This window comes from Denticeps clupeoides, chromosome 18 (assembly GCF_900700375.1).
Source record: "Denticeps clupeoides chromosome 18, fDenClu1.1, whole genome shotgun sequence".
Classification (NCBI taxonomy): Eukaryota; Metazoa; Chordata; class Actinopteri; order Clupeiformes; family Denticipitidae; genus Denticeps; species Denticeps clupeoides.
Genome location: NC_041724.1, coordinates 14,443,407 through 14,467,258, shown reverse-complemented (window position 1 = coordinate 14,467,258; position 23,852 = coordinate 14,443,407). Strand labels below are relative to the sequence as shown.

At 42.2% G+C, this 23,852-nt stretch overlaps 1 protein-coding gene across 5 annotated transcripts in view; it reads right to left on the bottom strand.

Moving 5' to 3' along the window:
* The window catches only part of pcdh11 (protocadherin 11), a 152,900-nt gene that overhangs the window by 43,240 nt on the left and 85,808 nt on the right, over positions 1 to 23,852 (bottom strand). For 3 of the 5 annotated variants that reach the window (XM_028960099.1, XM_028960100.1, XM_028960101.1), the window contains one exon: positions 9,427 to 9,628. The exons of 1 other annotated variant lie outside the window; for it this stretch is intronic. In XM_028960099.1, the coding sequence (XP_028815932.1) occupies positions 9,427 to 9,628 (202 nt within the window). The remainder of the gene's footprint in view (positions 1 to 9,426; positions 9,629 to 23,852) is intronic. One more of the 5 variants, XM_028960102.1, reaches the window with a different exon arrangement.

The following is a 23,852-nucleotide window of genomic DNA, read 5'->3' as shown; positions in this document are numbered from 1 at the left end:
TGCATTAGGGACTCGCCGGCGGTTCCCCAGCCGCCCGGGAATACCAATTTCTCCCAAGGATGGGCCACGCGGGCATTGATCGCCGCGCGACGGGGTTAATCTCGCCCATGCATGTGCAGACACACCTGGAGCGAATGGCCCTGACCCGCGTGCTGACGGGTGACTGAGAGCTCTGAAGAAGTACTTACTCAACACGGATCGTTCGGTCGCACCGACGTGACCGGACTGCAGCCGGGCCGCCCGTTCCTTCCCTTCGGATAATGGCGACGATAACGAGCTCCTCTTCCGAGACACATCGCCTCTTGAAACTCGACGAATGCAGTTGTGCCATCTGGTCGTCATTTCCACCAATTAAGCAACGAGTGAGATATGACTTTAAATATTGATACCGATCAGGTGTTGGTGATTCAATGAGGCTTCATTAGATTATAATTAAGATACGGAAAAAAACCCAAACCACAACCCAACAACTGCTGTTGAAGGGAATCCAAAAGAAATATTTAATTCTGGCATGTATCTAAAACGGTTTTGCTCGTAGGCTGAAAAATGGCGAGCGACAGCGGAGGTTACGTAAACAGCATATGTTTGCAGGGAAGGCTGCGCAGTTTGGTGGATTTAAGGAGAACACAGGTCAATACTGTCATGGTTCAGAGTCACCACGAAAAAAAAACCCAGATATATATATGTGTCCCCCTCCCTGGCACAGTCTGTCCGGCCTCTGGGGGACATATTGACGCGGGTTATTTTGGTCAATAAGTCCTTCTGAGCGGCCCCACCTTTATCCTTGAGACTGCCGACTTGTGTAAAATGAGAATGGGACGGGGCCATGCATTTTAATCCGCCGGCCACGGCATACCTTAAAGGGGAAAGTCGGCGTACCCTCGACCGGCCTCAGATCAGGTTTCGCTCAAGAATTGGCTATGGTTCTCCAAAAAAAAAAAGAGTCACCTTTATTTCATCAGAAAATGCCACACCGTGTGGAGGTTCGTCCTCTCCCTGCGCTCCGGGGTATAATTGGCCTGTAATGTCGCCGGCGTTAAGTGCTCCGGCTATCTGCTGTTTTGGTTATCTCCAAAACATTACAGCTGTCTGAAATGACAGCGGCTCTGAAATTGCTGTCTGCTTGGAAGAAAAAAAGGAGAGGAGGAAGAGGGAGCCGCCGCAGCGATTGTAGCGGCCAAGTGATTTTCGCTCAAATTGTTAAGCAATGATTTGCCTGCCGTCTCGTTTCCGACTGTACATTCGGGGACGTACACGAAGCCTACAGAGACCGGATGCCCGTCTCGGGAAATGTGCAAACATCATCCCGTTCATGCTTGGTTTGAGCATCCGTCTGTGGCAGGCAGATCGCGATTAGACGGCTGAGACAGCCTGTGTGCGCCATGTGTGTCCAGCTGATCACTTGGGTGGGAATTTTTTATTGCTTTTTGCCCAGCGTACATTGTATGTTTTTCTTAGGATGACCGTCTCACGCCGTGTGTGCTGTTTCGACCTACTTCTACTCACTAGCCAATAAAACTGTCATGTGAAATGTTTACGAATTTTGCTCCACACAGGTATTAATGAAAACAATAAAAATAATAGAAAGAACAATTAGCAGAGTGGTGGATGGTTTACACATGTTGGTGATGTTTACCACTCATCATCCTGCCTTCATACCCAAGTTAGCGTTCCCATGTCACATAGTGGGATTTGTAATGATCTTATAATGTTGCCGAACAACATTGGAACAACATAGGTCAAAGGTCATAGGCAAGGATTCCTCCACGACAACACTTGTGCCCTCATTTGTTAATGTATGCATGTATGTGTGACTGCCACACCACTGCCAGGGTCACTGGGGGGGATGCCGACCCGGAAGCGGACGGGTGGACCGACTGCCCCCGACCTTGCCTTTAGGATAATCCTTGTCTGATTGGATTGCCCTTCTGATACCGACCACTTCAGATTGACAATTCTCCAGCCAGCCTCGTCCTTCTACAATTATGCCACGGTATATCCCACTTCTCTTGCAACTCTCCAGCAAATGTTACGATACCAACCAGGTGCAAATGTGCCACTGTTCACCCCTTTTTGGGGGGAAGCCCTCTCTTAACATTCACATTCTCTCCAACTGCCGACCTATAGCTAAACTAACAGCGGTTGGCTCACATGATTTCTGTGATAAGATCCAATCAGACTATTAAACATTCCGTTTGGCTCATGGGCCATTTTGTTTTTAATAGACCTATCTGCAGCTTTGGACACAGTTGACCATTGCAATTTACAAATCCTGAGTATGAGGGTGGCATTCAGGGCACGGCACTGCAGAGGTTACATTCTTACTTGGAAACATAGAGCAATGAAAAAATTGAATGGGGCATTATTATTAATCACCTCAGTAAATACAGGAAAGACAGGGATTGGGTGGCTGAGTGTGGGTCTGGGAGTTGTTAAGAGGTTAAAAACAGCCAAAGTTGGCCGTGTTTACATACACATTATCTCTTAACAGTTATGGAGTATGTACGCAGGCTCAACATTGTGAGATTGATATCTTCTTCAAGAGACGCTGGCCGCCAGTCTGCTAGATGAGACGAGTTATTAGTTGCGAAATCTTTTTACAATCTTACAGCACATACAAAGCCCACCTCTAAGTCTCCCATTTATTCGGATCGATACACGACTGTGCTTGATTTAGCACCCTGGGTCCCACTCCCAAACAGTTTGTTAGCGCGGAGTCAGCTGTTCCACTTCATTCAGACTCCTGCACACAGGAGAGGCATTCTTGTAAAAAGCTATCGGTAACAAATTGCATTTAATAAAACATCACCATATCTATTTTTCATGCCGTCTCGCCCCCATCGCCCCATCACGGCTGAGGCGGGTGGTGTGCAAACTCAACCCCCTACCTGGGTAGTGTGGTGTGGACTGATATATTGTTCAGCGTCTCTGGTGCAATAGAAAACCTTGAACACATAGATCTTTCCATTGTCTGAAAACGGACACCCGGCAGAAGCATGGAGAACAACGCGGTGTGCAAATCGGCACGAGACGAACATCGGCGCTTTGATAACGAGCTGATCAACACATTTTTTTTCTTGGCACCAACACAGACGTGTTGCTGTAGACACTGGGCCAACTGGACGGGATCAAACTAAACACACCCTTTTTTTTGTTGGGGAACAAGTCTCATTAATAGACGTGACTTTGGCAGCATTGCCAACTCTGGCAAGTGGCAGATTATGGAGGGTGGACATGTTTCGCTCCTGTAGCCCCGCCGTAAAATGCACAGCGCCGACTTCCTCCGCCTGTTTTATGTGACACTGAAGGAAAACAGTTTCTGTTAAACCGCTTTCACTGATCTCTGTCTCAATTGGCGGTATTGCCTACTTTAAGTTTTTTTTTTGTTTTTAATACATTTGCCAAAACTTTTTTTCACGTTGTCATTATGTGATGTTGTGTGTTGAATTTTTGTGTATAATCCATTTTGGACTAAGGCTGTAAAATATAGAAATGTGGAAAAAGTTGTGAATGCTGTCCGGTTACACTGTATATGAATATATTACACCATAGATGAGCTTTATGAACAATTCAATACTGAAGGGTTGAACCCATGTATCAGAAAAAAAAATTATCAGTTTGTTCATGAGCAGCTACTTCTTGTCAGATGAAATCTGATCCCAGGTAAGCATGCCTTTAAAATTGCAATCTACCATGGTGTGCTACCCTGTTCATTACTTGCACACAAAATACACCTCTATTCATTTTTAATACTAAATTGAGTTAGGACAACCTTTTTCTTTTCTTTGTGCAGGTGCAGAGTTTTACCATAAAAAAGCAAAATGGACAATGCTCTATGCTCAGCCCAGCTATTGACCAATGTTCAGTATAGAAACATGTTGAAGGGACTTAGACTAGACAGGCTCATGTCCTGCCTTTAGAAAAAGTCCCATGATCCTTTTCGTTTTCCAACACACCCCCACTTAACCATGACTGGTGATTGGTGTATTTGAAGCAGCAATGGCCGAGTTATCACCCTAAAGCATCTGTTTCTCATTAATAAAAAAAACTTTAAACCCCTTTATAAATGTTAATTAAAAAGCTAATCTTGGGATTTTTGAAGAAATAATACATTTCTCACAGTGCTCTGAAAGTGGCTGGCTGTTGAAAAGTCAGAGAAAGAATTAGTGGGATCAATTATGAAGGTGATCCATTTTCCTCACATTTCATCCTAAGGGGCCGTTCTTATGGGCCTGGATATTATAGATGGGATATGTATATATTGATATGCATGAAGTGTCTATGGGACTCATCTAAATTATAGACATGAAAAACAAACTGAAGCCCTATGTTTGTTATGCGACACATTGCTGTAGAAATTAAGTCAAACTATTAGTTTTTGTGCAGCAGTGCAGTTTCTTTCATGGCACATTCCTGGCACTTCTTTGGGAAATAAAGAGAGATTTCCATGATTCGAACTGAAGCACCGGATCAATAGCATGTCTCCCGGAGACAACTATCAATGACATTTGAACCAGACAAAGCACCATCTCCCCTCTAGATAACCTCAAAAAAGCAAACGCTTCCGTTGCCAGAGCGAGCTGTTCAAATCCCCCAAGGTGCTGCAAGACCTGACACGGTCACTAAATGCATGCATACATACATGCATGCATAAAATATTAGCGCCACATAAAACATGCACTGCAGGGTCTGTTTTTTTTTCCCTTTGAACTGAAAACTGTAGCACTTTCTGGTACTGATTTGAGCCTGTGGGACATTTATTTATTGGTTTTCCAAAGACATGAATTCATAAATAATTTAATTTATATTTTTTTTATTAATTAATTTATTAATTAAAATCAAATAATGAGTTTCGGTGTGAGAGATCACTGAGGCTTAACTCCATTTTTCCTATTGTGTTGGGGTGCACTTCACTTTCTCAGCTGCCGCAGTCTTATTACAGACCGAGAAGACAGAAGAGGAGTGGAAAAGGCCCATTTAAAGTCTAATTAAGGGTATTTTCTTTGAGCTGGATGAATTTGGCCTCATAAAGAGTTGTCATTCAGTGCCACCGCATTTCCCGGAGACAATATGTTGAGGAGCGGCCTTGCCCAATAGAGTGTAATTAAGCCTCACATTCATTACTGCTAATTGCATCAAGTAATGGGTGCAGCAATTCTATTAAATAGAAATGCATTTCACTTACTGTGGCATAATTTTCTAAACACACCAATGCAGCGTTTTTATATCTCGTTCTTATGAGATGCATTTATCTGTAGACCATGGGGAGATGCCCGAGTGGAGATGAATAAATGGCCCTGTTTTGCATTAGTGGGATACAGTATACCTCAGCATTTGCATAGCATTTAAATGCAGATTTTTACACTGTCGAAAAAGGGCACAAGCTGTCTGAAAAAAATATTATTTTAATGGGGAATTGAAAAATATGATACATAATCCAAGACACAACCATCTTCAGCAGCACACAACAGTCAGGGAGTGCCTGTTTTTCCAGATTCAGCTCAGTACTGAAAACAATCTAACACAAACACAACAGCAAATTAGCCTGGGAAGATACTTAGTGAAAGTGCACAATGCTGGGAAAATGTGTAATCTGATTACATATGGAATGAAACAAAATGGATTGGAAGACTGCTGTTTTAGGAAGACTCAGGGCAAGAAGCTCGTTGGATGGCCATATGTTGCAGATTAAGGAATCTTTTTTATCTCCATCTCGGGACTAATACATGGCAGCCTGGTGCATTTACCCGCACACTTATACTGTCATTAATGGAAGATTTCTGTTAAAAACAACTAGCTGCTGGACCTCTGTTAGCTATATAACAACAACCACAACTACAAAAGCAGTAGTAATAATAATTTATTACTGGACCGAATATAGGACAGCCCTGAATATATGACTCCCCAAAAATATCATATTTTTCACAATCTAATATTAAGTTTTTCTTATTTATTATTTTATTCTTAAAGAAAGTAGTACGAATCCATTTAATTTTCATGCATAGGCTGAGATTTACATTGTAATTTGTGTTGTTAATACTACACAATTTATTTTATTTATATTCAAACAGTGTATAAGTATATATTTAAATTGCTGATTTTACATTAAACGTTTTTAATTTTCATGAAAAATTTTCAGATTTGCTCAAGTAAAAATATGTTGAAGACATGTCTGGGGAGGGCTCAGTTCAGTAGTGTTTTCTTTCTTTTCCATCATATATTCCTATGCATCCATATGTGTGCAGTGCTGCAGGAGCAAGTGATGAATAAGCGCAACATTTAATACAAAAGCAACCGGTAGCCACTTTCTCAGCTGTATTAACTGCTGCATTGACCCGTGGATGTGTGAGGAGCCGTTAAACATGTAAATCAGCACACTGCAGCTCCTCGGCAGGGCGGATCTATAAATATCCATTATGTAATTAATCAGACTTATCTGAATGGAAACAAACTGACTCAGGCAATTATGAGACGCACCAATAAAGCAAATGAACTCTGTGGGGCTCTCTCAGCCTCCCTTTGCCGTGGTGTAACACACTTGGGCCTGAGTGTTCACAGCCAGGGAATTATTTATGCTTCTCGGGCACGCGGGCCATCCCACTTTTTATCCCGGCATCGCAATAACAACGTTTTAATAACCTGGAATAACCTGCTGCTTGCGTACATGAGCGGTCAGCTTCCATGGTTACGCGCATCACGGCCCACCTGTTCCAAGCGCCCCCATAAATTTCCGAGGAAAGGATTAGCTTACAGCCTACACGGACAAAATTCTCGACGCTAGTGCGGTTAAAACCTGCCTGCATGCTGACAGGGGCCGAACTGCGGTGGTTTCGGGCAAACGGTCAGCAGCGGGGTCTCCCGGGATCGGGCCGGAGCAGTGTGGGAACGCCGAGGCGACAGTCGGCCTGGTGACAGTGTGATAAAGCAAACCTGGGCGAGACGCACACAAAGGGAACCGTAAAAAACGAATGGTCACCCCCCTCACCAACCCCTCTGGCTCATAAATAATAGAAACATAAATGTCAAATGAACTTTATTTCAAGAGGGGTGGTCTAATAAAGACGCCGGTTTAAAGAGAGGTTGGGGAAATTCATTGTCACCGGAAGGCCACTGCCTCGGCTTCCTCGCCCGTAGTTAGTCAGGGCCGTCTGACATCCGAGACCTTGCCTGGCCAGCCTTCACAAAGAGAGACATGAAGGTGCTGCTTTTATATATATATATATATATATATCTCCTCTTCTCTCTGCTTCTTCTCTTTCCACCCGTCTCCCTCTTGTTCTCCCTCTTTTCAAATGGAGACGACACGATAAGCGATTGCCACAGCCGCAGCTGCCTGCCGCTTATTGATAAAACCATATCTAATCCGTCCTGGGCTCCCTACGCCTCCAATACACTCGTCTCAGGGTCTGTCAACACGGAGCGGATCTATCTCGCCTTTTGAACCCCAGACCCATAGTGTCAGTTTTTTTTTTTTTTTATCTGTTAAATTTGCTTTTTTTGGAGCGACAAGAAAAAAAAAATGAGGAGGAGAATGAGGCTGGATGACTTGGGGTCCCTAACAAAGCAAACGGCCCTGTCAGTCTGCGTTGGGAATTTCTTTAGAAGTTTGCCATTTTGGGATGCCTGAGACGGCAGGTTCCTTGCACAACAAGATCGTATCGCCCCGACGCTTGTATCATCAGTAGTTGGGTGCTCCACTTTTAAAAAGCGATGGCTGCTTATGAAACTGTTCAGGAAGCTGCTTTGAGTGTATACCCACATAATCATCACCTATCATCCACACAGAAACCTTAATATATATACACAGAATATATATACACAGAACGGGCCAAACGTTTGGACACATGTTCTCACTCAGTGTGTCCAAACGTTTGGCCTGTACTGTATACACACACACACACACATACAATCACACACACACACACAATCACACGCACTATTGGTTGGCTGAAGAGGCTTCAGAACTTTGTCAGCTTGATGCTTCTGTCTTAGTTTTGAGTTTTAAAAGCATAACTGCAACATGGTATCGTGGCAAAAAAATATCACATTGTGTGCATTTCTAAATACACAAGACACATGTGCTACTACCACTATAAAATTTCAACTGCTGGAATATGGATCTGAAAGTAACAATGTTATTTTAGTGTTACGCTAATTTGAAAAAAAAAAAAGGAAAGTTGTGGACAGTTTCAACTTTGTTTCACCATTGTTCATTGTTCATGTTAGGTTAATGACTATACTGTGCAGTGGCTTTTCACATGGTCAGTGATTAGGAAATCTGGCATTCTGCTTCATTTAAAATGCAGCTACAGGCATTGAAAAGAAAAGATGGAGTGGAGAAAACAAATGATATAATGATTTGGTTGGATTTTTTGTGGATTCAGAATAGATAATGGACTATTCAGCCAGTACGGATCATGCAACAACACTAGTGCTGGTGATACAGACAAATATTGATCATTTCGATAAGTTTTATGAACAAAAAAAGTGTAGACTTAGATGGAAAAAAAAGCAATCTTTTCTTAAAAATGTGAACAAAAGAATCTGAAAAGAATGCCCATGGAGCTGTGTGAGCTGACAACACACCTTATTTTATGTTCCATAAAATATGTTCCGTGACCAGTCCGGTGACGGCCATGCAGTAAAAAAAACATGACAGCAGAAATAAAATAAAAGACTGTAGGTCTTGTGTACAGCGTGGGGCATGGAAATGTGAGCATGGCTGTGGTCTTATTTACGTGCACTACTGAGAGATGAGATCAACAAGTGTAAGTTGAGCAGTTTATTCCTTCTGGGTTAAATAATAAAAAGTCCCTCCTATGCTATGATAATTGCATCACTGATGTGTAAGAGAACTGACACCAAAAAAAAAACGAAAAGAAAAGGAAAAACCGTGCAGACCCTCTGCCAACTTTTGGCTGCTTTGCATTATTCCACCCAGCAGAAACCAGCGGGTCGCGGAAGGCCCTGACCGCATGATATGAAAGGGGCCGGTCCATAAATCTTCTCCTCACAAGATGTATTTTTTATTTTTTTTCGTCACATTACTCTAACAAAAAACGATTACCGATGATGCAGCATCATTGCTGAAACACACACTTGTACCATGAGCAAAAATATTATATTATAACACACCAAACCGAGCAGCACTGGACAGCCGCTAAAAATTATATACCAATAGTTATTGTGATTATGATGACTAAATTGTGCTACTGATAATGATGGTTCATGTGACCAGCAAAATATATTTTTTTATCGTGGCCTAAAAACACAAGGCACCAAATTAGTGTTGCAAAAGGGGGGGCCTGTCTTACAATCAGGGTCAACATCTGGTATGTGGTAAACAAAGTGCTTGGACACTTGATATTACGTTTGATGACGACATGGATGTTAATAATCACGTTATGGAATTTGACAGGTACTCACTGGACTCGGGGTCCGAGTTGCCGTCTCCCTCTGTGCGGCTGTTGGGGGAGGTCTGCTCATAGTATTCCTCCTGGGGGAAGCCCAGCGGCAGAGGCTGGGTGGTGCTGTTGCTGCTGCTGGGCTCGTGGTCCCCAAGGCCGCTGTCGCTGCAGCTCTCCTGGGAGCAGTCGGGCAGGTGAAAGGTCACGCGGCGCTGCGTCTGCTGTAACAGATGAGAACTTTATTTTTAAGTTAAAAGAAAGCCTGCTGTTCAGAGCCACAGGCATTAATGGGATCTTGAGCACGATCCCTGATTGGCTCCTCGCTGTAGAATTCTCTGGAAAGAACATTGATAGCCTCTTTCATTACTGAGCGCTGTGTACTATTTATCTCCATTTCAGTGCATCGAGAAAAGATCTGGTGGCAGAAAACAGCTTCTGAAGGGCGATGTTATGAAATAGAAAGCTCACGTCGTGACTGATGTGATGAGGTATTTAGCTTTACTTTCTGCATTTCCATCTGAGGAATGTGTGAACTGTAGAAAATGCAATGTCATTTTTGTTTTTCATATGACACAAACATGCTGCATAATGCATTCGGCTATTTTCCGGTTGCTGATACACAACGTGACACCTTCAGGCTCCAAAAAAACAACATCTCATTCAATAGCTCCGGCATAGCTCCACCCTATTTTAAAATAGGCTTTACAGTAAATATCTGTTTTTAATATACAATATTAGAACATGATTTTCCAAGATATCCACACACCGCAGTTTTAGAAGCTGTACTTTTCTGTCTGCATCTTCAAAACGAACAAAATGAAATGTCATTACTATACTATTAAAAGTTATGAATGGAGTCCACCAGCATCACTGTGTTTTCTGTGTTTCATCACGGCCAAGTTGAAATGTTTTTAAAATGTTTTATAAAAGGTTATGAACTGTTCTGTTGTTACTATTATTACCCGAAAATGGAACATGCTTCGTAGAAAATAAAAAGCAAAACATTTAGTGTAAAGCCTACTTCAGTGGTTATCTTGAATCACTGAAGACATCCTGAATATTTTAAAGTGCTGTTCTTGACTGCAGGCCTCAACCCGCACTGGCGACCCAGTAGCCCAGTTTGAGGCGTTGTGCAGCAGTGGCTTTTGCAGGCTGCTGTGGGGATTTGCATGATTTTCCTGCTCCAGACAGGAGCCCGTCTCTCAGGGGACTGTCGGTAGTTTGCGTTCCTGACCTTTTTGCAGACACTCAATTTGGTAGAAGAAGGAAAACAGCCGAAGGCAACCTGGGGCTCAGACAAAGGCAGCGACTTCTCCGACTCTATATGAAAGTTGACGTGCGATCTTTTACATCGTGTTTCAAAAGGGAGTCTGGAAGGTAAATGCAAGCTTGTTCCTTTTCTTGGACACATTCATCAAACGACCGTGGTTTGGACAGGGTTTTAAACAGATGTAACAATTATCCACTGAGACAGCCTCGCTCTGCCGCGTCTTGGGTCTCAGCATGACCAGTCTGGAGCAGTGCAGTGCTGGCAATTCACATGTAAGAAAGAAAGTACCTGAAGGAAGCCTTTTTTGATGCCAAAGTTTGGTGTGATATTGTATGCTGTTTGTTGGCAAGTCGAAGACCCTGAGGAAATCTATAGATGAAGTCAATGGGATTTCTGAACTATGGTGAGAATCTGCTGTGAGAGGCATTGGAATACATTCAGAATACAACCTAAACACAACATCAGACCAGTGTTAGTATGATTGGATGGACAAGGCTACAAATACATACAAAACTTTAGTGTATGTCAAAAATCCTTCAAGTGAAAATGAACATTTCTAAATGAAGCAATGGCAAATAGAGGAGGAAGTAGTTCGTTGTTTGCTTAAATTGGCAAAAAAAAATGCCACGGGTGATACCTGCTTTATTACACAAGTGTTGCTGAGCCCCAGGTTATCGGCAGACATTACTTCCACAGGTTTTCGTAGCCCTGCTCATTCTCCCCAAAGGCCTTTGTCTGTTGGAAGCGCATGTTCATAAAAACAAAAAAAAAGCTAAAAATGCAAAACACGTGCAATGGCATGACATGGTCTTAAAACTAAATTTAACGTGTTGCAACAAATGGAAACTGTTTACAGCAGACAGTCAGAGCAAGGCTTTTAGCTGGACTTGGCCATTTAATCAGACTACTGTGGTAGTCCCAGTAAGTGCATGGGAAGAAAATCAATGTATTGACTGACGCATGTCTGGCTCCGCTACCAAAGGTGGTGATTTGCTTGTTAGTATTGCACATTTTTCCGGTCAACCTATGGCATCACAGACGAAAACTAGGGACAAACAATTTAAACAACTTCAAGTGGTGAATTAGACAGCTTGACGTCTTCACAGCTCTGTATATTTCATATTTCATGCGCTCTGCACTTTCGCTAGCAAGCTGCAGCTGCAGATCATCATTTGTGGTCACAGACACTGCAGGGTTACAGACCAGAGAAGGAATTGCCTAGGCCAGTTTTGGTGTATTACATATGTAACAATAGCTATCAAATTGCATTATCTGGGTGTGTTAGGCTGACTTAAAGAAGTTAAATCTGGTATGATTTCAGTCAAACTAACACAAACTTTCCATGCATTTGTTAGGGTAGCACAACAATATGATATTCATCTAATGTTATTTAAATGCATTGAGGCACACTGCTGTAAAAATAGTAGAAATGATCCCATTGGCTTATATGTCATACACAAAGACTTATAGATATCTAAAACTAATTTCAGACTCAATAACAAAATGCTATTAGCAAAAATGAAGCGAACGTTTTCATGTATGGTTGCTGCTTTGTATGGTGGCGGTTTGCTTTGTTTTAGGCTCGTCCCGTGGATTCCTAAATATGATGGACATTGCCGGAAGTCTGTCCAGTCTGTTGGTTTGCCCACGGTTTTGTATATATTGCATACAATGAAAATGTGTCACATGGATGCTTTCCAATCACAAATGAGATATGTAGTCCTACCCTTACCATAATCTGAAATGTCTTTGCATTTTGACTACCATATTATGGTACCAATTATACCAATTATAAAAATGTTAAAATATTCATTTCAACATTATTTCAAATAAACAACTCTAGAATACTGAACTAGGGAGACTCCGGGAGACGTCCAGGAGAGGTGGAATGGCTGCCATATGAACTTTGACCCACAACACCCAACCCCACTGCAGCCCGCTGTCCACTGCTCATTAACACAGCGATCTTTTGAGCTAAGATAAAACTCCATCCATTCCCAAAAGCGCTTTCCTTTGAGGTGCAGAGACAAACACTCCATTGTGATGCAGTGGGACCGAAGGAAGGCTGGCGGGGAAGGAAAATCTTGGCACAAAACAAAAGCTGGATGCTGCCAAAACAAAAAGACCTCCAAACAGCTCGCATTTAACAACTATCAGTGGGACTGACTGAACTACAGTTAGCACCCTCCGTGAAGCACGCTAAGAGTTGCTGCTTTAAACACAATGATATCACCAGCTTGTAGGCTCAGTTGGTGGGCCATAAAAAGGAATTGCTTGAGCATGCATTGCCTCCTCCATCAGGGCTGCTGAATGGGTGACTGGCAAGAAAATAACACCGAGATACCCCGACTGATGCCTCATAGATTCTGATGTCAACTGGTGTGATGTATGCACGGGCTAGTTGATATTCCTGACAAAATAGATACAGAGATCCTTATTCATTTCTACAGAGAGGGTCAGTGTTCGGGGTGATTTTCTACAGTTTAATTTTATACTTCTCTCATTTGCATCACAGCATGATATCATGGTGCTTTGAGCCACATAAAAAATTCAGTTTGCATTGGCTCTTGTACATTTTTATTTTATTTCAGTTTTCTCATCTTTCTGATGTAATTAGAGTATTTCACATCATGTAATTTTAATAAATTTTTTTTATGGAAATAATTATTAATGTTATTTGGACAGATATTCATTAAAGCTCATTACTTTTTGCCTTTAGAACTGTAAAATAGAACAACGTATGTTAATTTTCTACTTATCATAATCAGGAGTTTATACTATGTCGAAATGGCCAGGGTGATTAGCCTTGCCTCCTCTGCTCTAAACAACCATTTTTTTTTGTAAATAAATAAATAAATAAAGAAAGAAAAAAAGAAACAAAGTAAGAAAGAAAGAAAGAAATAATAATGAGGAAAACATATAAGAAATGTGTGGTTTTTAGCATCCATCATTTCTCCTGTACCAAGGTGATGGACACATTGACGTACACCATCCTATATGAGTTAAAAAGTCAGTTTTTTTTATTGCTCTCTGGCAGTTTTTACACCATTCTTACGTGTATTTTGGTGTACTCCATTATTTCCAGCCGGTCTTGTGAACAACGGCTAACCAACAATGGCTAGCTAACCCTGCTATTTTTCCAGCTTTTTCTACCGGAATATGACTACCGGAACTACGTCATTCAGAATTCCAACGTTGTTTCCATAGTTGTAAAGATTAGGACTGTTTTATCCACCATGCGCTATCGTTCTCTCCAGAAAAGGTTCCGCTTCGGGGCACATGGTAGCTGACAGACGGCGTGCGTGGCACCAGCGAGAAGGTATCTTCGACATTGTAGAATCAGGACGGGAGCTTCTGTCACTTTTATGACCCTGAAGAATAGTCGTCTGCTGGGTGGTTTGCCACTGATCACAGCTGACAGCGCAACAGAGCGTTGCGTGGGAATTACGCCATCTATTATTCAGAAGGCATTCGAATAAAAGCCGCGGCGGCGGCAACAGCTGGGGTTTTATTTTTAATTACGCTGTCAAGGAAGTGACGGCCCCGGATTTTTTGGATTTTTTATTTTTTTTTTCTCTGCCCCCCTTTTACAAACTTCGCCCGAGACTTCCAACCCAGCCAGAGTAGTTGAAGACCAGGCCGCCTTCGCGCTGGTCAACAGGATAATGGGATTAAAAGAAGCGTGGAGGCGCGAGGAGTGCCAGGCGCACCCATGGCTGGCCCATAATTACCCCCGTCTTTCCAAGATCTGCTGCCAGGAATGATTAAAACCGGCTGTCAAGGACAATTAGGACATGATCACCAAGTTTAACTAAATAAACACACGCACACACATATATTAAGCGTGATCATTTTACTAATAAATAAAAATAAAAAAAAAGAAATCTTTAACGTCCCTGTGTAAAAGTCAAGGTGTTTATGCATTGTAAAGCATTATCGCTTGTTTAAAGAACATGCCAGAAATCCATAAAGCAAACACAAGCTGCTGGATGAGATATAAAGAGCAAACAAAGCCTGTCCAACCAGATAAAACATTGCCATCAAAAAGTATGTGCACAGAGATAAAAAATAGAGAGAGAGAGAGAGGGAGCGAGAGGGAGGCAAAATAAGCCAAGTTCTCCAACCAGGCAGCCTGTGCCAAAGCTCCCTCGCTGGTGGCAACCCAGACAATGTGCAGATGGAGCTGGATTCAGCGGAGAGAGGATTAGATGCCCCTCAAATTAACATGGAGAGCGGAGGGAGAAGAGCGCTGGCCACCCGGTCCGCAGGGAAGTCACAGATCACGTAACGACGGGCCCTTTCCGTGCACCGTGGAGTCATTAGTGCTTTTTTTTTTTTCCAATAACAAGAGAGCATGTGAAGTGAGCTCGCATAAAAAAAGGTAACCACAACAGAGTGAATCATGGGAGATTTGCTTGCCCACAGCATGCGAAATCTAAGCAGAAGCTGTGTTTGATGTTAAGAAAAAAATATATAAAAATCTGTATGAGTTAATGCCTTGTGTGAAAGAGCATGCAGAGCATAGCAGACTAAACGCGTTACAGTGGCGCTTTACTGCACTTACTGCATTTCATTACATCCGCAACAAAGCAGAGAGTCTCAGAAAGTGCTGTTATGTATAAACCTTCTTATTTGGGTAATTGCTCATAACATTTGTCAGGGGAAAAAATGTGCTTGGCCCAACCATCTGCTGAATGATGAATTTTGGAACTTTTTTTAAAACCCTCATTTGTAAGGGAAAGGCTGAATGCATCTATTTCTGATGCAACATGATCCCAAAAAACGAATGTCAGTTCAGTAAATGGTGGTGTGCGCTACAGAGACGCTGAATAGTAAGTAATCCAGTAATATAAAGAGCTCTGAAACTAATTACTTCAAGAAAAAGTTACTTTTTTACTGACTTACTCTTTTATTAATTGATATTATTACTTGAGTAACTTGCCCAACACTGGTTGGTTTACATACATATATATCAGTCAGTCAGCACATTATAGCTTCTGTGGGACAAATCATTACTGAATTTACTGAAAAGGAAAACATTTATAATCAGTTCTTGAAACGTGAGCCTATTGACTTTGTTGGCAAGATTGGATTCTTGATTGGATCAAATATTTTTTGAACTTTTTATGTTCCCATATCTAAATAAATTGCACACTAGCTTGCAACATGTTTTTGGCGTGCTTCGCATGGCCGTATATCATTTTTAAATTATGCCAATTTGATTCCAATTTGATTGGAACTATACAAACTTTGTTTAACTGTGATTCTAAGGCCTTCTGCCTTAGCACTAAGAGGAGGTTCCTGTTTTATACTGAGAAGCTTTTTTTAGTTGCCATATAAAGCCACAAGGCCTTCGGGCACCAAAGCTTTCAACTCTGTACGTTAATTTATTGTCAGAGTGCATCACAGACGCTCCGTTCTTGAGGAGGGGCACTGATCACTTTGCGGCGGTGCGGCGGCACATAATTGCTTTCAGACCCCATGGCTTTAACACTTTCCGTTACAGGCCATCCTTAATCATCTTCAGATGGCGGCTGATAGCTTAATGATGTGATACAGTCCGAATGATGAGGGAGCGTAACGCCAGACCAGGAGACCAGGCCTGGGGACACATGTCTTAAACTCAGGTGTGAAGGAGTAGAACAATGATAAGGAATGATAGAAAGGCCTAACTGGTGCCAAACTGACACGTACCAAGCTACCCTAGTAAATGAAACAGGCTGGATGTACTTTAAACAGCTTCTCTATACATTGTGTAGGGTTCCCTTTTTATCCCAGGGACATTATTGGAGACATCTTTAGGACGCTTTTGCAGAACGTTAGCATGATATGAGAATGTTAATGTAATACTATTATTAATGCAAAACGTTTAGTTGGTGTGAGGAGGAGGAGATATAATGACCCGTCATCATGCCTTGGAGCAAAACCTCTCAGCTTGAGCATTTTTATGATATTATGGATTCATCGCTTTCCGAATTCATTTGTTTAAATTCTGATGTTTACCTAATGTCTTTGCGGGGAACATTTTTTTAAAAAAGCTGGTACTAAAGTGTGAAGCAAATCTGGATTTTTTTTTTAAGAATAAATGCAGCAAGCCTGACAAACTCTTCCATTATACGTCTCGACTGGGCAAACAGGAAACGTTCCATCTGTTTTGCTCACACGTCTACGTGCTGAGCTGTTAGCTTTGTAAAACATGCTAAAAAAAAAGGGTTCACTGTCCTCTGAAAACACCTTTAGAGCCTCAAAAGGGAATAATTTGCATGTGGTTCAAAACCTCTGCAACTCATTTGTAAATTACTACAGATGTTCTTTTTAGCTGTGAAGAGACAAGCCGCAACGACGCATATTCCCATGAATACCAGAATATCACCGTTAACACCAATACGCTTCCAGTAAAACACCAACGTTATAATTGTATGTTTTTCTAGCCTGCACATGTGTTGCCACACGTACAAAAAAACGTGGCATGAAATCGCACTTTAACCCCCCCAAAGAACTTTTGTTGGTTTGCTTTAAAGCATTGTTGGTTAAGACAGTTAAAAAAAAAAACGGAATAAATAATGCCAGCAGGCCGTGGCTAATCTCATTTCCGACATGAAAACAGCGACTTTTCACTGCGCCGTGTGCTGCTTGGGCCGGAGGAATTCATGAGAGCTGTCGGTTAATGCGCCATAAACTCTTCTTTTGATTTCTTGTGTGAACCAGATCCTCTGCACAATTCCAGATACCGACGCTTTTTTTTCCAATCCACTTCAGCGTTCTTCTCCTTATACCACTGCCAATTCGGGAATGTGGATGCGAGATCCTCGCGCTCCTTCTGGAAGGCCCGAAAAGAAAAAACTTGAAGCCATGAATGGAAGATGAAACGCTAACTAGTATCTGAGCGCTCGTGCAGGATGACCCACGGTGGAGGCCGCCGCCTCTCCCCAATCGGGCCTCTGCAGAAGCAGGCGAGGATGATCTTCAGCAGCGGAGCACCGTGAAATAGCATTACGGCTAATGTTCTCGTTTGCTGCCGCCGCAGCTCGCAAGTCGGCGAGGGAACAGCAGGCATCTCTCCAGACATCCTCGCAGCGACTGCAGGGCAAAACACGTCCTGAATGTGCACTGCTTTCCTCCAAAAAACAAGAAAAAAAAACAAAACCATATAGACATATGCAAAGCCGGTTCCAGCTGCCACGTCCAATGTTGTTTACTACGTAAATTTTTTTTTTTTATTTATTCCGTACTGGATTGCATTGGATTGGATCAGAATTTTTAATTCAAGGACGTATTATCCTGTATCAGCCCAATGCCATACATCATATTTACAGATGGATTTGTGCCTACGATTATGATAACGTAAGAAGACCGAGGGCACGGAGAGTTCACCCGTCAGAACGCTAAAATGAAAGTGCTGATCAGCTGCATGTTTCTATCGGTGGCAGACATGGTTCCGTGATGTCTACAGCAGAGATGCCGTTTTTGATGTCCCTAATGGACCCATTGTGTAAACAACGGAGGGTAGAAAGGTTAGCAATAGGATGCTGTCAATCATCCCCATGGGCTCTTCCAATTTTAATGCTTCTTTCTGAAAAAACAAAAGAAGAAAATCTGTTTTTTTCAGAGTCGCCTCTTTTTACCTTCTTTCCGGATTTGTTCACTATTGTCATCATCATGAGATGCTTAATAACGTGAATGACAAAAAAGTGTTGAGCATAAACCTTCAGGACTGTTAGAAAACTGGTCAAGAAGCCACAAGTGTGAAATGCCGCCATCACGGCATAAGCTCCCTGATTTATGCCTTGTTTGGATTTTTTTATTTATTACACAACCTCGTGTGTGTAATTTCATAATCCCACATCTTCAGTTTCTGTTCAGTAATGTAAAAAATGCAAGACCCATAAATGAGTAGGTGCAACCTTTGGATATTTCCAGAAGACATGATTTTTTTATTCTTCTTCTGCGCCAGGAAAAATGACGCCGACAATGTAAATTTGACATATTTTAAATGTAGAGTCTATACCATGTAGCTCTCTCTCACACACACACACACACACACACACACACACACACACAGAGAGCAATGAGACTGAAGTGTCAGAGATTAGCGTGTTCCATGTCCACCCTCTGCTGACCCCTAACACTGCTAATGAACATCGCAGAACGGAAACAAGCACACTTCACCGACATGAAAGACATTTTGAAAGGCCGCCCCAGGGGCCGCTCCTCAATACGGCACACTGAGTCACAATGGATTTCCCGGCGACATTTGCTATAAATAAATGGCCTCCGATGGAAGGGAGATTGGAGAATTGCATGTTAAACAGGCGATGGAGAGGAATAGGAAGGAAGCAGTGACTGTCACATTATTAAGAGCGTGCAAAATGAAAAGCATAACATCCAGCAACATATCCTCAGTTACAAACCGGAGGTGACGGGTGGAGGCGAGCTGGTTTATTAGTGAGGTCAGTGACCCAGAAGATCGCTTGAAACGCTAAATAGGCTGGCTTTTGTGCAGCATCACCCTAAATGGGCTTCAGAGAGAGCGTTTCTGAAGGTCTAACGCTCACCTGTTTTAATTAGTAAAGTAATGTGAGTCAAAAACTTTTCCATTAAAACTCTCTACATTATAAACTGTGAGTTAGTGGTCATCTTTATAAGAAAATAAAGATAAAAAAAAACTTTTTTTTTTTTACATATGGATTCTGAATCCATCAAGTTTATCACCTCAACTGACATTAGGCATTTTATAAAAAAATGTAAAAATTTTCTATTACTATTCTATTACTAGAAATAGAAATAAAAATTTGGGAAAAGCTTGTCTTTGGCTCAATGGCTCAAATTTAGTTAAATATCTACCTTTTAATGAAAGCACGGTTTAAATTAGATTTTTAAATGTCCTATATTGTCCGCGACCGTCGACTCTGCCATTGCCTAAATGCATAAGCAATAACTCGTCCACGGCTACGGAGATGTCTTAACATGTCAGGGAAGGAGCAGGAATATCAAATGAAGCATCAAACACTGACAATGAAACAGTGACAAGCCTCCAAATTGGGAACAAAAGACGCCTGCGAGCAGCAAAATAGCGGTGCATCCCAGGGGACCTGGTAATAGCTCACAGAGAGATAACGCTATTTAATTTTTAATCACCGACTTTGTTGTCTTTGTACTGAGTACAATAAAACCGTGCCACAAATTGCTCTGCAAGAGAGGGAAAATAAGCATCTGACAGTGGGAAGGGAACTGAGGTGAAGAGGAAGTGGGAGAGGCCGCGCCAGGTCAAATGATGCTTATGTGTTTTGATCTGCACGGCGACAGGAAGTAACTTTTCATGTCGGCAAATCACACAAACAGCGCTCAGACCTGTTCTCCACCCAAAAAAAATAACACAAGCGCGGTGCATTACACAAACAGGCTGGGAGGTGAGGAGTGAGTGATGTGGCCTTAACAAGCGCTGTCGTTGCACACGATGAGGACTCATCAAACGCCACCATCCCGTGCAAGGCGGGTCTCCCCTGAGCCTCGGCAAACCCCGCTGACTGCTTAAGGCCACAGTCATAACATCAAAGTCAGAGAGATGTTTCTGTGTTGAGCAGTGTGATACTGGGATGCTACACACACACACCCTCAAATAAATTATATATCTATATATATATAGGGTAAAATAGAGAGAAAGAGGGAGAGATCATAGTTAATTAAGATAAATAACATATTGTGTCCCCATTGCCATCACATTTGTCTAAATACCAAATCTTTGCGCTGAAAAAACGTGTATGGTGGAGTGCTATCATGTCAGTCGAGTATGAGTCAAGTTGCATGTGGGTGATGCTACACATGGCATCAGATGTGACGTGGACAGTCTGGAGGTGTGCATGAAATGTATGGCAATCAGGGCTCGTGCTGACTAAATTACATCGAGTATTAACATACCTAGTGTGAATCTCCTATGGGCTCTCGTCACAACAGTTCAGCATGAGCCCTCACTCCCATACCACCAAAATTGATCTTGGGTTCATGTGAACAATGTAGTTCCTAATCTAGACAGTGCTGGAGATTCTGACACATGCAGATGGATTCAGGTGCCTAGTTATATTATCAGAATAACATGTGAAAGGTCATTTATTCTCATAATAATTCCTTAATAATTAGGACAGATAGTGTATATGACCTAGGTAAACATCAGGTAAACATCATAATTTAAACAAATTAATTCGGAAAGCGATGAATCCATAATATCATAAATATGACCTATTTTAACAAATAGGATTGACAACACAGACATGATTCTTTCATGTCAGTTCATTTATTCGGGCGATTGTGACAGTCTTTGTGCCCCATGGCCACCCGGAGGGGCGTGGCTGTGTGTTGGTATGGAGTGATTAGGATCACCTGTAGCTTCTTTCCTGTGGCCACACCCCCAATTCATTTTTCGTTTAACAAAAAATATCTGTATTCGTTTTCACCCATTCGGCGTTCTGCTTTCACTCTGGGTTCTTAGGGTTGGTTGTAATGTTTTTAATAAAATTAAGGAAACAAATGATATGGCATATTATGGTCTAGCTGAAGCACAAAAGCAGTCGAAGAACGCTGGTGGGATCTGAGGAGGAGAAAAAAAAGCTGTTTGTAGATGGAACATGCTGCAGTCTTGCCCCGTGGATCTTTAGCAGCATGCAGACCCAAGTTCACTGTGCTTTTGAAGATGTGTGCCACGCATTCAGGAGTGAAATTGAGGTGCGGCACTTTCTGTTATTGAATAAGGCCTAATGTAAAACGGAGAGGGGAAACATGGCACATTACGTTAATTTGATTTGAGGATCTGAGGCATTTTGTTGCCTCTCCATCCATTTTGGGCCTGCGGTGAAATGTGGTGGCTGTAAAAATAGCATGCGCTTCACTTTTCGCTTTTCAGAAACCATTTTAAAGGCATTTTCAAAATGCCAAACTCCCAGGCCCTGCACGTTTCTGCGATATTATTGTTTTGCCCGCCACCATTTTTTTATCTATCTGAAGGCCAGCCGTTGTGCTGGGGCACATTTCCCAGCTGCACATGAAACGGTGCTGAAGACCTCGCCACAGTGACCAGAAGACATCAGCCTTCATTAGATAAAATTGTCCCGCTCTCTCAGTACAAGAATATTCCTTCAATCAAAGACAAGACGAGGCAAAGCGCCTGGAAAGGGGGCGGCCGCCGTGATCTTGGCAATGTAATGAGGAAACCTGGGTTCTGCATTCATGTGGATGCTGCTTTGAAACCTATATGGACTACGCAAGCGTAACGCCAAAAAATCCAAAATAATAATAACAATGTTTTAACTTGGCCTTCAAATGAAAGCGCCAGCTTGGTGGCAAATACTACTGGACACCTTCAGAGGTCTTGAACTCCTCAGAACTAATCTGACGGGCAGGCGATTAAGATGCTGCGTCTGGCTGGCGCGAAAACGGCAGCAAAACATGAGAGAAGCTCAGATCCACTTGCTCACCGAGCCCTCCAGGTAAAACCAAGGGCACGCATTCAAGCGGCAAACGATTGGCCCGTTGTCTCTCCCAACACCTGCAGTGCTTTCACAACTTGACAGAATTAAATTCCACTTGATCAAAGCCAGAGGCCGACCACGTGGCTGGGTAGAAAGTTGCGCATATGACTGGTAGGATCAAGGCTGCGCCATGTTCTTCCTTTGGAAAATAAGACTGAAAGCATCACTGTGCACGCGGATTGTGCTTCACTATGATTCCGCCGCCATTAAAACGGCAAACCTGTTGTCATTTCCATCGCCATGACATTGAGTTCTACACGTCTGGGGGAAAACTGCTTCTTTATGGTTATGCTTTATGTCTAACAGCCAGTCACAAGTCTCAGTGCAAGTTATTTAGAGTAATGCTCATTTATTTCACTATTTTTGTGGCACGTCACCCTCAGTCTAGGGTGTTTTTGTTGGTGACAGATCCAATTAATTTCTTGACAGCGTTCACAAGTATGGTAGTTTGTGTTTTGCTGGTAGAAGATGCACGGTTCTATTTTTAAGGTCGTGTATTATTTTTTATTTTTTTTTTTTCGTTCGCATCAGCAGGCGTCGCTGCTATTGCACTCGAACCATTTGGTTTTCTCAAAGAAAACAAACGAAAAACCATGTGACAATCCATCTCAAGGCAGAAAATAGTAATCAACAAATTAATGAGCTCATTAGGTTAAAACCATGAATGGAACCGTGTGAACCAGGCTCTCACTGCGGGGAGTCCTTTTAGCTGGATGTGCTTCTGTGGAGAGTTAATGTGTGCTGCGCCCCTGCACCGGGGTGACAGAATGTTGGATATACACGTAAAGAGTAAAATCAGCAGAGAGATGCAGTATGAGGTAAATGTTTTATACAAACTGTTAATATAGTTATTAATTAGTGTATTATGAGCTATAACCCGGAGATTTGCCTAATGCTCAGGAAGATCCTTTATCCTAAATTATTTATCTTACACGTGCAGATCTTGTCAGGTCTACAAATGATAAAGAAAAAAAGGATAAAGAATTTGACGATTTGTATAACACCAATTCGATGTAAGTAGAAGCAAGCAGAATGGGTGGTAGAAGCCTAGTGGGTAGACAGCTCGCCTGTGACCCAGAAGACCCAGGTTCAAACCACACTTACTCCCATTGTGTCCCCCAGCAAGACACTTGATCCAGGGGGACTGCTGCATGCTCCACCACTGAGGATGTAAATACTGTAAGTCTGGACAAGGGTGTCTGCTAAATGCTCTAAATTTAATGCAGATCATTGCTTGCTAATTTTTGCCTATCGTTTGATAACTGATAAATTAATCAGTAGTTATGTGATGTGTGTTAAAATGAAAGGGGAAAAGAAATGCCCCCTTTTTGATGTAACATATGCATCTTCTGAGAACAGTCTGTGCTGAAACGAGTAGGAAATGCTGCAATATTTAAAACCGGAATGGCGGAAGCGCTTCTTCTCTGGAAAAAAAAAAAAAAAAAAAACCTTGGAAAATTGGAGTTTCCTTTAATGGTGTTAGAGGGGAGAGGGTGAATAATGTAACTCCAGATCCGACCTGCAGAGCTGCTGGAGGGCTTGGTGGCCCACGCCTCCTCACGCTGACCACGTCTCTGCAATGCCTGAGTGTGGCCTGAGCAGAAGTGCAGCTAGAAGTGGAGACGTGCAGCTGCTGGTGAGCTACATCAAAGA